Source organism: Anguilla anguilla, chromosome 4 (assembly GCF_013347855.1).
Source record: "Anguilla anguilla isolate fAngAng1 chromosome 4, fAngAng1.pri, whole genome shotgun sequence".
Lineage (NCBI taxonomy): Eukaryota > Metazoa > Chordata > Actinopteri > Anguilliformes > Anguillidae > Anguilla > Anguilla anguilla.
Window position 1 is genome coordinate 22770045 of NC_049204.1, and position 18766 is coordinate 22788810.

The following is an 18766-nucleotide window of genomic DNA, read 5'->3' on the forward strand; positions in this document are numbered from 1 at the left end:
ATTAATAAAGTACTAAATTACAGCAGATCTAGCTTTTAAAAAAAACATTTATGCTTACCCATTTGCAGTTGTGCACATGACATTTCACAACCAACCTGGGTGTTAAAAAATAGAGAATCATGCTACTGCTGCACTTGACAATACCTAGCCTATATGCTACTCACTCAGCATCAGATAACAGCGCAATACAGTAAAGGCTGGCAGATGCTGCTGAAATCACTGCTGGTGATGTAGAAAGCACCACTAAGCGTGCCGAACTTAGCACCTAAAGCAATAAGACATTTACTGTGACAAATGCTCAGTACAAAGTAGTCATGTTGCATACAAATTGACAAACACACTCATTTTCATTTAAAATGAATGTCATATTTTATTCAAATTTAATTTAAAATGTCATTTGTTTGCCAGATCAATTTATTTCTGCTGCAGGAATTTATTTTCAATAAAAAAGTAGTTTGGCTATGTTGTTTTAACAAGCGGAAATTATCCAATTACTTCTTCAAGAAAATTTCAGTGCAGGGATAACTGGAACAGTATGGGATTGCAGTTGGAGTGGGACCAAACCTTTGTGGACGCAGGATGAATGCCCCCATACGCCCCCATACAGAGTCCCACTCAGCATCCAAAACTGTGGAAAAACCTCCCTGACAGTAATCTAGTTATCGTAGAATCACTGCCGTTCCGTTTGGGTCCAGAATTGAGTACGCTTACATCACGTAATGAAAAAGTATATTTGGTAGAAATAATGCATTCTGTTTAGCGTAAATCAATGGCTTTGATTCCTGGGCGCGTTACAGAATAATGCTTTTTTTGCCCCAACAAGAATGTTTATGGAACAGAATGTTGAGACAAGCACGGTTTGGTTTAGCCTTGTGATAAAATCTTGTCAGTGTTTTTTCACTACGTTTTAGCGCGAAACAATCTGACAGTTCCTGCTGTTACCCTTAGATGGCCTAGTGTGTCTGTAATAATTAATTCTGTTCTGCATTTAATGCAAAAATAAATTGTAACAGAGTAAAGGAACAAATTCAGGCATCTGTTCAGGTTAGCCACAATATCAAGGCCTATTATTATTTGATTCATTATTCTATGAAGTCGACTTGGCAATGCTGTATTTGTTGATAAAACTGATTTGAAGGAATGTTTCCGAGCTAGCCACAAAATCCATTCTACAAAAGTCCAGGACATTCTCACAGTAAGTGATTTGCACCACAAGAACAAATAAGGATCAAGTACTTTGAACCAGAGCAATGCCAGCTATAAAATATCAATAACAAGAGGTGATAATTGATTTTTCTGAAGGTGCTAATTGCTCTTGTTGAATTCTTTCAATTATATTTGGCCTAGCTTATTATAGACTACTACCATTGGGGAGGACAAACAGAGCTCGCATTTTAAAATATTACATAGCATTTGCAATGATATACACACAGGGTGTAAATGCCCAATCTTTATAACATTTCAAGATCAAAAGGCCCATAACTTAAGGCTCCACTTGACTACAATTATTTTTATCTTGAGTCACAAGAAAAACATTTTTTTGGCATAGGCCAAATGGAACCCACTGCCATGCAGAAAAATAATTTCTTTGGACAAATTTAGAATTCTCTCTGCCAAGCTCCATAAGTTTTACCAAGCAATTTCACCATCTAGAAGTGTTCTAGCCAGTCATGCATGACTTTAACATAACATAAGAACAGAAATGGATCGGCAATGCATATTACATCTCCAATGTGTCAAGACCGGATAGTTCTAAGTCCTCCAGACTTGTCAACATCATCCACCATAACCACACCCGAAATATCATTCAAGGACTAATGTGTTGACAAAGTAGAAACAGTGGCTAAATCCATGCTGATGGATCCATACTCATGGAGAGCTGCTGGAACACATGGTCCGCCAGTCAAAGTGAGCACTGTCTAAAGGCAATATCAGAAATGGTGAGTAAACAAGCAAAACTGGATTAGAGTTAAACTGGTGGTTTAAACTGTGATTTTGCACCACTGAGACTGAGAGGGCAATCACTGGCCTGTTGGTGCTATATAAGAAACAGAACAATGATGTAAAGATGAATTTCCATAATACTTTTTGTCATTTTCATCGTAGAGTGGACATAATCCTAAACCAGATTCATCCTAGGCACTAACAGGCCTGATTGCACAATAAAGATTATTGTGAGATGATAACAAATTAGTCTTTTGTAATCTTCCACAACAGACATGATAATCCTAAATCCATAAACATACATGGAAGTGTTTACATTTAAACTGAACCCGTTTTTTTTGACATAGAAAAAGAAAAAAATCTGGCAAATACAGTATTCTCTGTAATACTGGATTTCCAGCCAGGATAAACACCAGACAAGGAATTCATTTTGAGGCCAGCTTGGTGATGCTAAATCACATGAAATATTTGAGGAAGCTCAAACCTTAATTTACACTTTAATAGACTGCTGGACAGAAAATGCACACAAACAGCATGACTTATCATTAAACTACCCAGCAGCTGACACAAAACAACACAAGATCCTTAGAGAACCTTCCAGTTAAATTTCCATTTGATTATAAGATAACATAATGACAAGAATACTCGCAAAACAGTTGTATACACATTTAACATACAAACTGAACAAATTTATGTTGAGAATGTTTTTCCTAGTTTTATGACTATCTGTTAACTGGTACAAGGTAGATGAAGACCAATATATCATATGTATCATAAAGCAAAGGAACACCACAAACAAAAAAATCACAACACCACTCAGGATGAATTCCATTCCATGCACAAAATTGTGATCAGATTCTGTCATACGAAGGCCTGAAGCAAGCTGACAGATGGTTGTCTGAGCCATATGTGCTAGTGACGAAGCAGGTGACCATCTCTGCCTACACCATGCTCGCTGAAGATACCAAGACATGTCCAATGTATGTGTTTCTCTGTGGAAAAACAGCCACAGTAACCAGGGGCAGAAGATAATAAGGAATCTTGGCACCAAAAATGGACAAGTCCCAGAATTTCCCTGCTTCTACACTTTTTCTGTAACCTATTCATCTTACTTTCTGAAAGACCTCATCTTACTCTGTTGCAAATTGTTTCTGTTTCCCCACACCTTAGTGCACTGTTGTAGTGCACTAAGGTGTGGACACATCTAGTAGACATGTCTCCTCTTCCTCTTTAGACATAACTGAACATGACCAAAACTGTACCCAACAAGATACCATACCTGGCATGTCCCATCTCTGGAGGCCAAAACACACTGGAGACAAGGATGTTTGGGACACAATGAGGAATTGGCAAGGTAATTTCATGCTTTCGTTGAGGAAAAATCATTTGAACATGCCTTTTAAAAATGACTGTGATAACTTGTCTGCTTATTTAATACACAACAGTTTTCTGTGTTCTCCATTGTCATCTAGCAGGGCTGAAGATAACCTGAATGTGCTGATCATATTCTTACAGGCTGCGAGCAGGTCACACAGGCCTGCCTCATTAAATGTGCTGTGGATACTTTTCTTCCACAATGAAGGGCGTCTTCCTGGAGACACTAATCAGATTGGGAGGGGAAACTGCATTAAAGCACAAACGAACATGCCCACAGGAATCCTATGATATTAGTTAGCATCAGAATCAGGCACAGAGCCTCTCAGGGCTGCTGTCTGCTGAGTGGCATCCTACACTGTGTTGCTTCAGGGTTTGGTGGAGCACCATTTATTTACTCCGTGCGCTTCATTTTGATTCCTCTCCGCATCCCACATTTCTGGGATGAAGCATGTCGAGAAAAATCAGGAGGTGTGTACTGCTGCCAAGCACCGTCTTTCATCGCTTCAATTTGGGGGAGGAAACTGAGCAGGCACAAGCTAAGCATAATCCCCCACACCATCATGCAGCACTGTTCCAGCATCCAATGAAGCAAATGGTAGTAAACTTAAAATACTGTGTTTTAGGTGCTTGCTGTAATGAATGCAAATAATGCCATGTGGCACAAATCAAATGTGGCATGTGACTATTTAAAAAGCGTATCTATTCCAAAAAAGACTTATAATGATAAATTTGGTATTTACAAGTCCCTTGTTTCAATAAAAGAAAGTAAAAAATTATGAATGATTTCCAACAATGCCCATTCCTCTCTCTTTCTCATGCTGCAAATGCATTTATTTTATTAGATAAGCTAGTAAATGCTATTAAAGTAGCTTACTGGATTAAGGTCTATTACATTTATCTTCATACACAACCTGAAATATCTATACCTGCCAACTTGTGACATGTCACAGCAGTGATTCGCCTTCATGCAACCTGCTTATGGCCTTAAATATGCACAAAAATCACTCAGCTACATGTACTCCTAAACACTCAACTACAGCACTGAAGACCACCAACAAGTGATGTCTGAATGTGCCCTCTTCTTATTTATTTAAAGATTCATCAATTGAAATTGCGCCTTATCAACTGCTACTTTAACTTTTAGTTGTCTATCTGGCTGCTCAGGTGGTTTGTAATCCTACAGTTTTGTTTTCTTAAATTAATTTTGCTGACCAGCTTTATGGTGCTATATTCACAGCTGCAGCACAAGTACCTTTTCAATATTGTGGCACTGTTATAATATGTACACAATACAGCAACGGCTGCTGCAGAGGGTAGAACGGGTTGTCATAGTAATGGAGAGAAATGGTTGGGAAAACAACCATTTGCGCAAAGATCTCTGCATTGTAGAATCTTGGTCTCTGTTCATTTATAATGTACCATTCATGCCTCATTTAACGCCTTCTGTTTACTGTCCCTTTGTTCTTTTATATTCCCCAGCATTCGCTGTCCAACAGTTTATACCATTTAATTCAGTTTAAGGTAAAGAGAGTAATATTTTATTTAAATTGCACTCAAATGTGTTATTTCACCAGACATGCCTGATGTGTTTATTATCATAGTCCATTTAAAGTCAAAACAACAACAACAACAACAACAATAATAATAATAACAGTCAATATGTAAACTGTTTCAGATTTCAGAAATCTTTGCATACTATAAATGTTTATTGTTCAGCATAAAAATATTAACAGGAAGATTTTGCAAAGGTTTTCAAATTTCCTGAAAAATTTTAACCCTAGCGTGTGGTTTCAGTTTCTGCAGCAGACCCATAAGCTCTCAGATGTTGTGGTTATACAGTAAAATGTCTAGTGTTCATTCAACTCTAACATATGACAATTGGGACCATATGTAATATAGTTAATTTAACACTGACATTTTACTGTGTAGCTCTAAAAAATATAAAGGTAAGCCCACACACCTCAACTTATTAAATGCAACACTATGCCGTGTGCTACAAATCGATTGCAAGTGGAAAAGGGAAGGTACCATGCTCAAATATCAATTTTATCTCTCGGTGGTGCACCCAAGATTGAGGGCCATTATACAGACCACTGTATACTTTTCAATTAAATAGAAGTCTGAGTGCCAGAGAAGAGCACCTTCTGGATCAAAGTCTAGTAGGCAGACCTTGGCCACATTCACTGAGGTGGTAGAGTAGGTGGGAAAAGTATGACTTCACTATTGGCTTTTCTGGAGGGAGGGTGCAACTGGTAATCAGAGTATGTGGAAACAGTTTAGGAATGACATTTAACATTACATTCCTAGCAACATGACAGTGAGTTTGGTGAATACCTTCAGTTTCTACATTTCATCCCCCTTCATTTTTCTATACAGTGTACATTCATCATACAAATAATCTCTGATATTCATCCGCAAAATAAATAAATAAAATAATATAAGATAAGATAACATAACATAACAACGAGAACAGGCCATTCAGCCCAACAATGCTCCCCATTTTCCTGACTAAATAAATAAAACAGAATTAAATAATATGCAGGATAACAACAGAAACAGATAGATTAAACTTAACGAGTGGGCTACAAGAGCCCCGCCAAGTTGCACTTCACGTTTCCCAATTCTTAAAATCTTACTCATTCGTGCACAACTTGTTTACTTAGTGTACATTTCTTTCCTTACAATATTTTCTCCAACTCCACAAGGTCTTGATTGTGTGTGTGTGTGCAGGCGCATGTGTGTGTATGTGTGTGTGCGTGCGACTGTGTCTGTGTGTGTGAGTGGGTTCCAGAATATGTATTTTTTTCTAGAACAATGATATGTATTAGTGCAGGTATTCATTTTCTTCCACATTTTTCTTTTGTTAACGCTACAGCCTATATAATGGTTAGTCTTACAGGGGACAATAATATTTGATGATATCTTCATCAAAACGACAGTACACGCAGGCTTTTAACACCTGTTCATCCAATACATTGTTCTAGATGCACAGTGGGTGGTAGCTATTTTAAATAAGTTAGTGATTGCCACCAGGTGTCTTGGTAGACATAAAAAGGGTGAGTCAGCCAAGCTGTGGACTCCTGTGCCAGTCTGCCTTGTGTGCATTCGCATGGCTAGCAATATAGAGTGCCCTCCAAAATGATTGGCACTATGGATGAAGATGAGCACAGAAAGGCTGAATAAAATGAACAACACAGGTAATGAGCTATACTGAATGCACAAACGCGGAAAAATATTTTTATAATACGAATATTCTTTAATACAAATATAATTGTTCAAAGATTTCGCTAGTAACGATATGTGTCATACCAGAATTTTGGCCAAGATGTCTTTGTATCTGTTGGAGTCCACGATTCACTGATGTTACAAGAGCACTAAGACCGGTAGATGCAAAACAACTCCATAGCATCATACCATGTTTCACAATTAAAGTTCATATGAGTAGCTGTTCTTTGATATACCAACAACCTCCCACTAGGGATTTGAACCTATGCTTTATGGTTATAATGCTAGTTGCCTAGCCACCATCACACCACTCGTCATGAAAAATAGTATCGACTCTCCATTCCATTAGCAAAGAAAATTCAGGTGAAAGATTAAAGAGCATATTATTATTATTACGCCGCGTTTTCTGACGTACTGCATATGTGTGCATCAAAACTTTCCGTCGTGGTTTCTGCTAAACGCACAATTTCTAAACGCGGCTCATTATTGTCTGTTATTAATAATGCAGTATCCTATCCTTTCCCCAGGACACATCAACGCTTACCGACATTATACTTCTGAATACTGTACGACCTCGGGTACTTGGGGTTTCCCTTTTGTCTCCGTTCTTTCCACAACCAGTTAATGATTTATCATGCAAAACCGAAGATGTATTACTTAGTAATTCATAAGAAATACAATATTTAAAACATTAAAACTTACTCCAGAGTGAGCGACGGGATTTTGAGCTTATCCCTCCTTGACTTCATCTTGTTTTAAGACGTTGTAGTTTCTGCCTGAAGACACCTTAACTAACTAACTGCTTGCTTGCTTGCTCCTCCTTAGCAATCTTGGCGAGGAACAAACAAATTCGCCGACGGTTTTCCCTTCATCGCGGGGAGGGCACTAAAAATAACGGACAACAAGCTTTCACTCAGCCATCAGGTTTGAACTGTCTTCAGGGCATCGCCCCTCGCTGTGATGCGTAACACTCTTCGCTGCTGGTAACGTTCAATAGAGCGTATCCCACACGCGTTTAAAACGAATTATGCTTTGTAAAAGAAATGACCAAACACCAAACGCAAGCAACTATTAGAGCGAAGACTGAGAGATGGTTCTGAATCATGTAATCATCATTCCCATGTGATTTGTTTGGAGGTGGAGAGAGAGAGAGGGAGGGAGAGAGAGAGAGAGAGAGAGAGAGAGAGAGAGAGAGCGTTCGTGACTAAAGCTAAGAGATATCAGGGAATTTATATTTCTTCCAATTAATCCATTAGATCTCACACACAAACGAATTATTTTATTTAAAGAATTTTCCTCTCTGGAAGTTCTGGTAAATCAGTCACGGTAATTTTTAAATATGCATCATTATTTTAAATCAGAACAGATTTTAAATCACATCAAAGTCATTGCAACGAGATCGAGATCCCTCATAAACGAATGGGAAATCATAAAATAATCTGTTCACCACAATTAACTATGGCCAACTATGCTTCTGTGCTGTGACATAAGCCTCAAACATGTGTCATTTACAAGAACTAATTAACTTGCAAACGGACACGTCCACTGGGAAACGCCGTTATTGCTTTTCTGACGTACAACAACGATCAGAATACTCAGAGGCAATTAATCTTAAAAGGTGAGAGACAAGCCCATTTTGTTGGCCATGGTGACAAAACTGTGAATAGAATTCAATATGGGTGCCGTACTATGTAAAGGAGATTGCATTTTGTTATTGGATCCACTGATTGTTTATTGTTGTCAGAAAAATATTGGTCACAAGTCATACTTTCCTCTCATATATTCCTGCAGGCTTTTAAACCTGGATGCAAATATGTAACTCATTGGTTACACATCCACTATTGTACTGCATATAAAATGCACAGGTGACACTGCACAAATCTCAAATCAGTTCTGGGCACTATGGAGTTAATTACACTTGTGTATGCTGTATTCTCTACGGAAAACTCATACACCAATGGTTTCTAAGGGGCTTCACAGCAGTTAGTGTTGGTTGCTAGGCGCCAAGCACAGTCCAAGGCTGACCCTGAGTAGCATCAGGAGATTTAGTCTGCCCAGGATACCACACAGTTACAAATACATGTTTCCGACTTCTCAGTTAGAACAAAACACTTACCTCCTATAGATCTCCAATAGCTCTGAACACACTGAAACACACACTCAGGCAGCTGAACAAACAGAGCACCTAATCAAGGCCCCTCCTGTCCCTAGTGTGCACACTTTGGTATGTTCAAAATACGACAACAACTTACACATGCGATGTTTCCAATTGTATTTGTTGACCAGTTTACCGTCTTACATCTTTCCTATGTAAGAGAGTAGGCAACCACTCATTCTGGTCAACCTGTGTGCGATTGCAAGCACACAAAAACAGAAGGGGAAATGTTGTCAGAAGTTATTTGCATGCTGTATTCAATCAATACATTTTTTTAAAAAATATATAGAAATATCCTAAATACAGCAGGGGGTTCCCTGTGAATTCCAATTGGTATGTCGTTGCATTGTTTTGAAAAGCTTACAGCAGATGAGCTCTGGGAAGAGTCTGGTCCTGTGGTAACCATGGTGATGGAGGCTTACCTACTTTTTTTTCACGGTTGCCTTTTTCATATGAGCCATTTTGAACTGCCAATTCAATATGCAGAACAAAGTAAAAGGACATGTGCTAGTATTCTCCTTTTGCTGGAATAATACATGAGACTCATACTTAGGAGATTCATAGAACTGTTGGTAAACAGGTCATTTGAAGGGCAAATACTGCAAGACATCTGTTAAGGATTTACTAAGTTTCACTTATAGATCATGAACAGAAGAAAGGAAAAATTAACATTAGGCATCTATACAGGCACTTACAGAATACAAATTGTATTACTTAAAATGAGGGAATTATACCATTTCTAACAAAATGCAAAAGCTGTAGGCATGCACCACCTCTGAGAAAATCGATGATTCTGAGCACAATAGGGAGACATCTCTTCAACAATATTCCAAGGTCCTTCATACTTCAAATGTGATATGAACAGAGGTCTACTGTTACACCACCTGGGACTATATCACAACTGTAGAATTAAAAGAACAATAGATAACTTCTGGCTTCTGGGTTCCATGTCCAGCTGAACTCCGAGAGTAATATTTTTTAAAGCGCTAGCCATACTGCTTAAAATGTAATACAAAATTCAAGGTATTACTGGTAATTTACTACTCATTGTTGCCTAGTTGTGTACACCACATTTTACAGAGTTCTGTTTAGCTCCTCTGACGGCAGAAGGTGAGTTCAACAGTGTTGGATGGACAAGATGGCCACATAACACACAGTGTAAGTGACTGTGATTCGAGTCGCAGTTTCATGATTTTTGCACAAGAAAAACAGCATGCACGCACACACACACACTAAAACTCATTAAATTCTATTCTTTATTATGTTATAAAAAATAAATAGACCATTTATTTAGGCTGTTGTATTTGAAAAGCAGTGAAGGAGGTAAACCGTGGAGGCGGCAGCTATCCAGTTGGAGACGGAGGAGCTGATGGCCTCTTCCAGAGATAATTCAAAGCTACACCATTATGCGCTAAATAGGTCATCATACAAAAGCTACCCTCTAAGAAATACGTTAACATGGACTGGTTGTTTACTCATTAATGGAAATTCTATAAACAACAAGCCATCAATGGGCATCAAAAGGTTTCCTCAATATGTTTACATAATTCAGTTGTCCAGTGGAGAGATTCGTCAAGTTGTTGCATTATGTATAAATTCAGTTCAAAGGAACAGGTGAAGTAACTGAAAACCAGAAAAAATCCATCAGGACTACTGAACATTCACCATGACAAATGTAACAACAATCACCATGGAGATTTCACTGAATATGTACAGTATAAAACCATCTGCATAATCATTAACCACCTCTCAAACAAAGGTTCACCCACTATGAACCACGATTGTTGCATTGTGCTTCCTCTTCAAAATGGCACAGCCCACATTATTTCAGTGTGGACCTATGTATATTTGCAAGGCAAGAGAATAGATTCCTGCATTTGTGTATTAAAAGTCAACAAAGACAATATAGAAATTATACCAGGTTGGGCAAGCAAGCAAGGAAATAGAACAGTGGGGGCTGTTAAGGAGCATCTATTGATTATAATGAGTTTGTTTTTTTAAATCCTACCCTTAAACCCCAAATACAGAACTCTGGAAATATAATATCAGTAAAGTCAGTCAAATCCAATTCATACTATTAAATTATTTCCCCAACTGTGTAAATTCCAATGTGTAGTTCAAATATGCCCAAGGCTGTGGGCTAAATTATAAGACTTTCAGATATAGCAGTAAGGAATAGCAAGATGCAAAGCTCCAATTCATAAAGGTCACATTATTTAACTCAGTAACTGTTCACCTCTGCTGCAACCAAGTCTTGAAATGACTTGCAGAAAAGCCACACACAGAATACTTCCTGTAATACCAACAGCTCCACTGCGACATCAGCATAAAACAGAACTGCACGCTCCAATGCACTAGTGAATCTCTGGCAATGCCATGTTCAGTCTGCCCCAATGTGCTCAAGCCCACACTCAACTCCTCTGCTGCTGCACTATCCTGAGCTATATTTCCCAGCAGCCCTTTTGCGTTACCAGGATGCAGGTGATGTTCTCCTCTTCTCAGCAGTGTAAAAGTAAAAAAGAAAAAAACTTTTTACTCACATACTGCCTCTTCTGGGAAGACTCAGCTCCTTCTGTAATTAGAACAAATGTAAAGGAAACATCAGTGGAAGTAGTTGTATTGGAATGACATGGACAATGTTACAAGGAAACTCTTGCAAAACCATCATGCTCAGTAGTAATTCTGTGATTAGCATTCATGTACACACACTATCCACAAGATGGCACTGGGGTGGTATTTGTAATTACTAAACTGGTACGTATTCCACTTGAATTTTGAAACAATATTTACAAACTGATCCAGCTTATCTTGATAAACCAAATTGGTTTTACACTTTAAAGAGTAAGAATGTGAAGAATATGAAATTAACAGTGATAAAATCATATCTTGCCACATCTTAAGATTCAACCAATGTTGGTTTCAGACCTGATCATTTCTCAGTCTTTCGTTATGAATGCATAGAAGAAACATTCTCTCGTCATCATACTGTGGTGTAGCCTGGCTTAAATATATATACATATGCATATATTCAAGAGCACATCAAAGAATAAACAATGCCATGAGGTCTGATCAGATATGAGATGTGAATAAACACGTTATGACAGCCAGTCATAAACACTGGCAGCCAGTGGAAAATGCAATAGAGTATATACATTTCCACAACGGGTCCAGTTGTGTTAGCACTGAAAGCCATTTACTGGGTACCAGCAATAGCAACAAAAGTGTGCTGTTAGCCAGGATACTTCAGTAGGCAACACATCTGTATGTCTGTGAATGTATATGTGTATCCATTGTGTGTGGCTGTGTTATGTATGCATTTATTAGTTGCACAATATTTCCTCCATAGTCCTCAATAAACATAAATCATCTTAGACCTATACTCATACACGATTACTGCAACTGAGGCAGAATAATAATTAACATTTAATGAATGATAAACCCAGCAGGCATCGGACAAGCACACTTCTCAATTACTTGAAGGTTTCTCTTGAGCAAAGTCCTGATAATTCATGCATAGCTGTATTCAAGATGGCATGAAGGCAACTGATTTTCCAGATTGTGATAATCCCCAAGGCAATAAAAAACGATTTATTTCAGAATCAAAGATTCATTCGCCTGCCCAGAGTTTGTGAAAATCCCAAGTCCCGCTAATGCTGTAAGATTTATTTTATAAATGATCAAGAAAAAAAAAACACAGAGTGAAATCAGCTGTAAATTAAATGTGTGCTACCTTGACTACTGCTTATGTAAGGGAAAGGTACTATGAAAATGTCAAGCTAAATTTCCATCATTGCTACGTAACTAACAGATATTCCTGATGCACTGACTCAAGCACCTTTGACATTTACTGAGTGAAATAATCTGGTTATGTAACAATATTTGAGATAATTATAATCATTTCAAATCATTTCATCAGGCTCACATTTGCTACAGAGCTACAGCTTAGTCCATTTCCGCAACAACTGGCATGTTTCCATTCTGAACAACAATCATGACCCCTTCCTTCAAACAAGGCACATTCTGAGTACTTTTGATTGTATACTCTTTGATGATAAGGTTACACACGCTCTTTTTTCTAAATGGGTTACCTGTAGCCTTCTTCGCTTTATGTATCTTGAAGTACGCATACTTCCTTTCTGAATCTGACAAGCCACAGAAAGATGGTTGGCCGCCATTTGTGCCTTTGCTTCCATGTCAAAAACAACTCACAGCTGGTTCCATCATGTGCACAATGGCACATAACAGGCAGTGCAGCTTAACAGTCTGTTGGTTTTCTGGCAAGTCTTACTATCACTAAAGATTAACTAAGATTTTTTTTTTAAAGGATGTGGATGCTTTTCCATCTTACATCATTATGTTCAGTCTTTGTATCCTTCTACTTTTGGCCGGGTAGTTTATTATCTGGAAGTCATTAGTTTCCTTCCTTCCGTTGGCAGCACGGTGCCGAAGGTCAAATTCTCATCTCAAAGGTTCAATCTACACAGGATTTGGTATCCGCCTTAATATTTAATGACATAAAATGATCATCTCATAAATATTTGCAATTCAGAGAACCTGCTGTCTCAGCTTAAAATACCCATGTCCATCTTGTCATGTCCTGAGAGGGAATCTGTTTCATAAGTCATCCACAATTTTCAACTTTGACTCAGCTCATAAAATGGGAAAGTACAGACCATGCAGGACTCTTGACAAACGCACAGCATATGCATCAGACTTTGCGTGGCTTTTTTTTTTCCATATCCTGTCACGAAAGTGGCTAAGAGGAGTGCTGTGTCAGTACGCGGTGCCGCCTCTCTGCATTCTCTTTCTGCTCACGTGCACCTACATGTCTATTGAGGCAGGCTGTTGACTAATCTGGGGACGCTCTCTCTGTCCCCCTCCCCCCCAAGACACAGTAGTGGGAAAACACCAGCCCACCCGTCCGCAAAGCAAATCCACTAGATCGAGGCTCTCCCAGATATCACCATAGCAACTGGTGATGCAAATACCCACAAACCCCCCTCTAGACAGCAACCACCCACACCCTTCTTCACAAATTAAACTACCTTATGAAGGGATGCTAATCAGACAACAGTAGTTTTCAGATATAACTTAATGGACAATAATAATGACAAATTAAAGGTTCAGTAACAGAAACTGATTACTCTTACCAATGCCTGAGACAAAAATATACACGTATTCACAAGGAGAAGAAAGGCGAAAGAATAAAGGCGAATGTGCCTTTAAAATCGTAAAAGAAACTATACGAACACGCCCCCCTTCTTCGTATGCGGTACACATACTGAACCATGAACTGTGAGCAAATAATCACAACATAAAATACGATTGCTCACAAATAGGCTACATTATAGGCTAATTGCTGATTAGACCTCTTTCTGATATCTTAGAAAAAATGCACCAGGATAATTTTTTATGATATAAACTATTCGTAAACTTACATAGACAGCGATCAATAATTAATTTTAATGGTAATAACAAATGCATGCTTGTTTGAATTCAACATCAATAATTGAGTATTTGTACAACAATTATACACACTCAAACGTTTACACAAAGTACATATTTTCCCATTGCCATTGCTATTATGACCGAAGTGTTCACTCGTGGAAATAAATAGCTAACTCGTGAATATCAGATATTTATTCAAACGCGTCAAAAATGTCATAAATTTTAATTTGGTATTCCAAAGTGATTAAAGTGCCATAATAGTCTAAATATAGGCTAAACCAACCACCACTGATTGAAATTAGCTGTGTTGGGAACGTCACAAAAAATGTTTTTCCCCTTTAGGTGATCAAATGCAGTAAGGATTAATTTACGCACAGCGAACTGTGTTAAGATTGGGCGGAGCTCTGTGCACTGTAGTAAATGCGACTGAAGCGACTTGGGAAACCCACTCAAGCTCCTTTGACTTGGACAGAAGCGTCCATGCACCAAATGTGCAACGCAACAGGTAATCGTATGCAGATTAACAGATTAATTTAATGACTTCAACAGACAATAGCAGTGGAAACCTGCAGCGTCTGGACGTAGGCGATGCGGTCACACTAGTGTAACTAAATATTTCAAGCGAAGAACAGGACCCCCGACACAATAATCAATATGACACAATAATCACTAGTTGTAATACATGCGCAGTGTATAAGCACTGATATTATAATTATTAAACAAAACAAAGACTTTTATAACTGACATGCCGGAAACCTTTTGGTATCACAAGCGTTGCTATATTATTAAATGATTAATCGCATGATGCCCCGGTTATTTCTTACCTGTAATCCACGACGTCTTAAAATATTTGGCTCATCCATTGCGAATGTGAAGAATACTGTTTGCTTTCCTGTTAAATTCAGCCCATGCTGGCTCCTCCGGATATCAATGGGCATGGAAATGCAGCTAGGCTTCTGACGCCGCCGTTCACTCGATTACACAGGACAGGCTTTCTCGTCTCCCATTTGAACGTCGTACAGTCAGCTGACCATACAAACATTCTCAATGAGTTCACATGGCCTGATCTGCCGTGGATTTTGCTTGTGAATGGGGGGTCGGGGTGCTCTTGGGGGGCTCTTGTCTACGGGAGCATAATGTATGTGTGTTAACCTCGTGTTTGGAAAGTGTCATCCATATAGGCTACAAAACTAGTATGTCAAATTATGGAGATATACTTAGATTAATTAGATATGCCGATGGATACAATTATAGTACAAAAAAACCCATTATGCTTATAGTGTTTTAAACAAAATAATTTTCTCAATTTTTTATTTTTATTTTTTGTTGCCTGCAATCCACGCAGAAGTGCTAACAGGGTTTCAAATGGACACAGTCAGAGTTAAGACAGAATAATGCCAGAAACCAATTGTGAAATGGTATTATAATGCTCTAATTTGCTCTTTAAAATCTAGTTAAAGAAGATACAGTATCTATGAAAGATAAAATTATACCTTTTGTTACACAAAGAAATATTTTGACTCTCAGAAGGAGCTATTGAACTCTCAAATGGGGAAGGAAGTACATTTGAGATTCCACTTCAGCTTAGTACTACATTGAGAAAGAAGCACAATTTATTGTAACCATTTTATAATAGTCTTGTCAATTCATGCACACAGAAACACAAACACACACGCATGCACACCCACCCAAACACACACACACAACAGCACAAGATTGCTGTTACTTTTGTGGTGCTGGGCTGGGATGGTGAAAATTTTCTTTGGTGACTATCCTAATTTGTTAATTGCTGCGACGCTCACATAAACTGCAAAGGCGGTTACATTCATTTTGTACGAGAGAGAGAGATGTTAATGACACCCTTCTCTCCATAACTCATGATTTGGCTTCTCTCTCTTTCTCTTTTTCCTTCTCTTTCTTGCTGTCTCTCTGCCTCTCTCCCCCTTCTTCTTGACTGTAAAAATTTGAAGAACGTAACTCATAATGGCCAGACTCTAAGTGGTACCAGAATTCAACATTTTCAAGGCAAACAAAGTACTGCTTTCATATGGACAATGCTATCACTGATGTAGGCCAGCCGCAAGAGTACTTCTTTGTCCTGGCCTTGTACTTTTAAACAGGCATGAGCTCAGTGTCTGGGTGTGGATCCTGCCCCATGAACAATGTGCCAATGTTCCCCGACCTCACAGAGTGGGAGAAGAGGCAATACTGGTGAATAAGTTCTGTCTCTTATCTGAAAGGCTCAAAATCATGTTTATTGTTTGAAATGATCGCTGTTTCCCTCTTGAACTCAATAACACAATATAATTATTCTATATTAATTATATAAATTCATTTTTTATTCAGTTATTATAATTCACGATTCACCTACAAGAATGAAAAATGTGAATCATACTGAGGGGTATTCAACAACCCTTGCCTCGTTGACTAGTTCTGCATTATTTTTATGTGAAAGGATTGTCCATTTTACCATAAGCCTGCCCTAGATGGTCTTACAGCATAACTGCAAGCTGACAGGACTGCTTATAATGAGCCCTTGTTAGAGGAACTACTTGGCCATGAAAAACACGAAGGGAATATGTATCTTTCTCTGCAGGGTACTGGAAGGCCGATCACAAAGCTTGAAGACATTAAAAATGTATTCACATCATTGCAGCCAAAAAGACAGGACAGGGAAAGTCAGACAATTAGTTTGTTTTTTTAGCTGCGACCGGCAGCTCTATAGCTCTGTCTGTTGGTCGGTCGGTCGGTTGGTCGGTTGGTTGGCTGGTTGGTTGGTCCACGAAAAGTGTCCCACCCCATATCGGCCACAGTTTTCACCCCAGGAGGCTGAAATTTGACATGGACGTTGGTCATGACCGAAGGTAGAGCTGAGTAACTTTCAAGGCTGTTTGACCAAGAGGGGGCGTGGCGATGGGTGTGGCCTCTCACAAAAAGGTGCATAACTCCTGAATGGATTTGCACAAGATTTTGTGGAAAGGTTGGTCATGAGCCAAAGAAGAGGTCACATGTTTGTGTGAGGGTGTGTGCGTGGGTGCATACACACATGGATGCATGCGCGTGTGCGGTTGCAGCTATTGCAAATTCGCGCTTGTTTTGCTGGCTGTTTTCAGCTCCACTTTAGCTGCTGATACATCTGAGGCTAACAGTTTATCTCTGAATCAACAGCAACTGCAAGAAAGCAGCGACATATTGCAGAAGACTGGAGCTTTGTTATATATGGTGGGTCTGTTTCCTTAGAAAGCTGCTGTGCTTCCTCCCTGAAAGGGCAAATGGTCAATGTGACATACAGCACTTAAAATGCGACTGTGTCCTATTAAAGAAGTAAGCAAACGAGACAAAACTTTCATACTGAATACAATAGCACCTCACTGCCAACAGCATATGTATTATTCATGAGCCAAGTTCTTCTGAAGTGATGATTTTTCTGCTCATATGCACAGAAGAATATATAATGTGTCTTTATGTGGCCTTCGGTGCATTACCTTGATATTATAAATGAGGTGTAATCATCTCTAACCTTACAGAAAGGTTGTTAGGAATTTGGCCACACATTTCAAGAGTCCTTAAAGGAGCAGCTTCAAACACGAAGTCCACAAGTTACAACCAATCGATGAGCATAGCAGAAGCAAATTAATTAGTATCCTACTTGGCAGTATGCCCTCTTACGTAACTTGTGGCTGGATGCAGATGGCCACATAAAGGGCTTATATCTCATTCATTGAAACACAAGGAGAAAAAAAACACACTGCTTTCAACAGTCTGAATATGTATGCTGATCAGGAACCTGTGGAGAATGCAAGCACCGTTCATGCAAAATGAACTAAACAATGCCATTGGTGTGCACATTAATTAATTTGCCTGAGCATAAGGCCTCTTTTCTAAGAACGACCAGGGATAGTTCCTGCCACCCTTTGGGAGGGTCGGGGGGGGGGGGGGGGGGGGGGGGGGGGGGGGGGGGGATGAATACAGAGAGTCCTGCAGGTACTCTGTGCATGTGAACAAAAAATAATGGATTAAAAAAAGTGTTAGTGAAGACAAGATGGCTCTTTAGTTTATGGTTATTTTTGAATGCAAAGGTGTTCCAGACTGCATTTAAGTATTATAAGTATTAAGGCACTCCAGCTTATCTGTACTCCCAACTGTAGTGATAGGCTACATGATGTACAATGTGGTGCATTTTCTGAAGAAAACGAGAATAGTCTTATTGATAGGAAATTGCTTTCCCACTCCATCCCTCCATCTGCCTGGCTATTTGGAAAATCTTGGATGCAAAACTGCACTGTCTGTGAATGATTGTTATTCAGACACTGCAATTTTCCACACAGCCCCAGGCAAAGGCCATTTCATTTAATTCTCCAACTACTCCAGAGACATCACAGGAGGACAGAGTCATCTGTGTCACTATGTTTTTCAGTTGTAGTGCTGCCTCAGTAAAGCGCAGCTATTTCAGGTCAAGTCATGACACTCTGCACAAGTACAGATGTTAGTTACCACTGACAAATAACTCATGGTCTGATGACAAGAAGGAAATAGACTGATCTGTTCATTTGCGGTGCTTTTTAACATTTTTAGTTTAATTGTTTTGCACTCAGACATGAGGTATGTTAAATAAAA

General features: G+C 38.9%; 1 protein-coding gene across 9 annotated transcripts in view; it reads right to left on the reverse strand.

Moving 5' to 3' along the window:
• Window positions 1-15130, reverse strand: part of LOC118225454 (microtubule-associated serine/threonine-protein kinase 3-like) — a 51698-nt gene extending 36568 nt beyond the window's left edge. For 3 of the 9 annotated variants that reach the window (XM_035413876.1, XM_035413872.1, XM_035413871.1), the window contains exons 1-2: window positions 14974-15129; window positions 11242-11273 (exon numbers count right to left, since the gene is read on the reverse strand). In XM_035413876.1, coding sequence (XP_035269767.1) covers window positions 11242-11273; window positions 14974-15087 — 146 coding nt within the window. In that variant the 5' untranslated portion in view covers window positions 15088-15129. Of the gene's footprint in view, window positions 1-7248; window positions 7676-11241; window positions 11274-12789; window positions 12899-14973 lie in introns of those variants that run through there. The other 6 variants (XM_035413880.1, XM_035413877.1, XM_035413875.1 and 3 more) reach the window with 5 other exon arrangements.
• Window positions 15131-18766: the final 3636 nt, after the last annotated feature.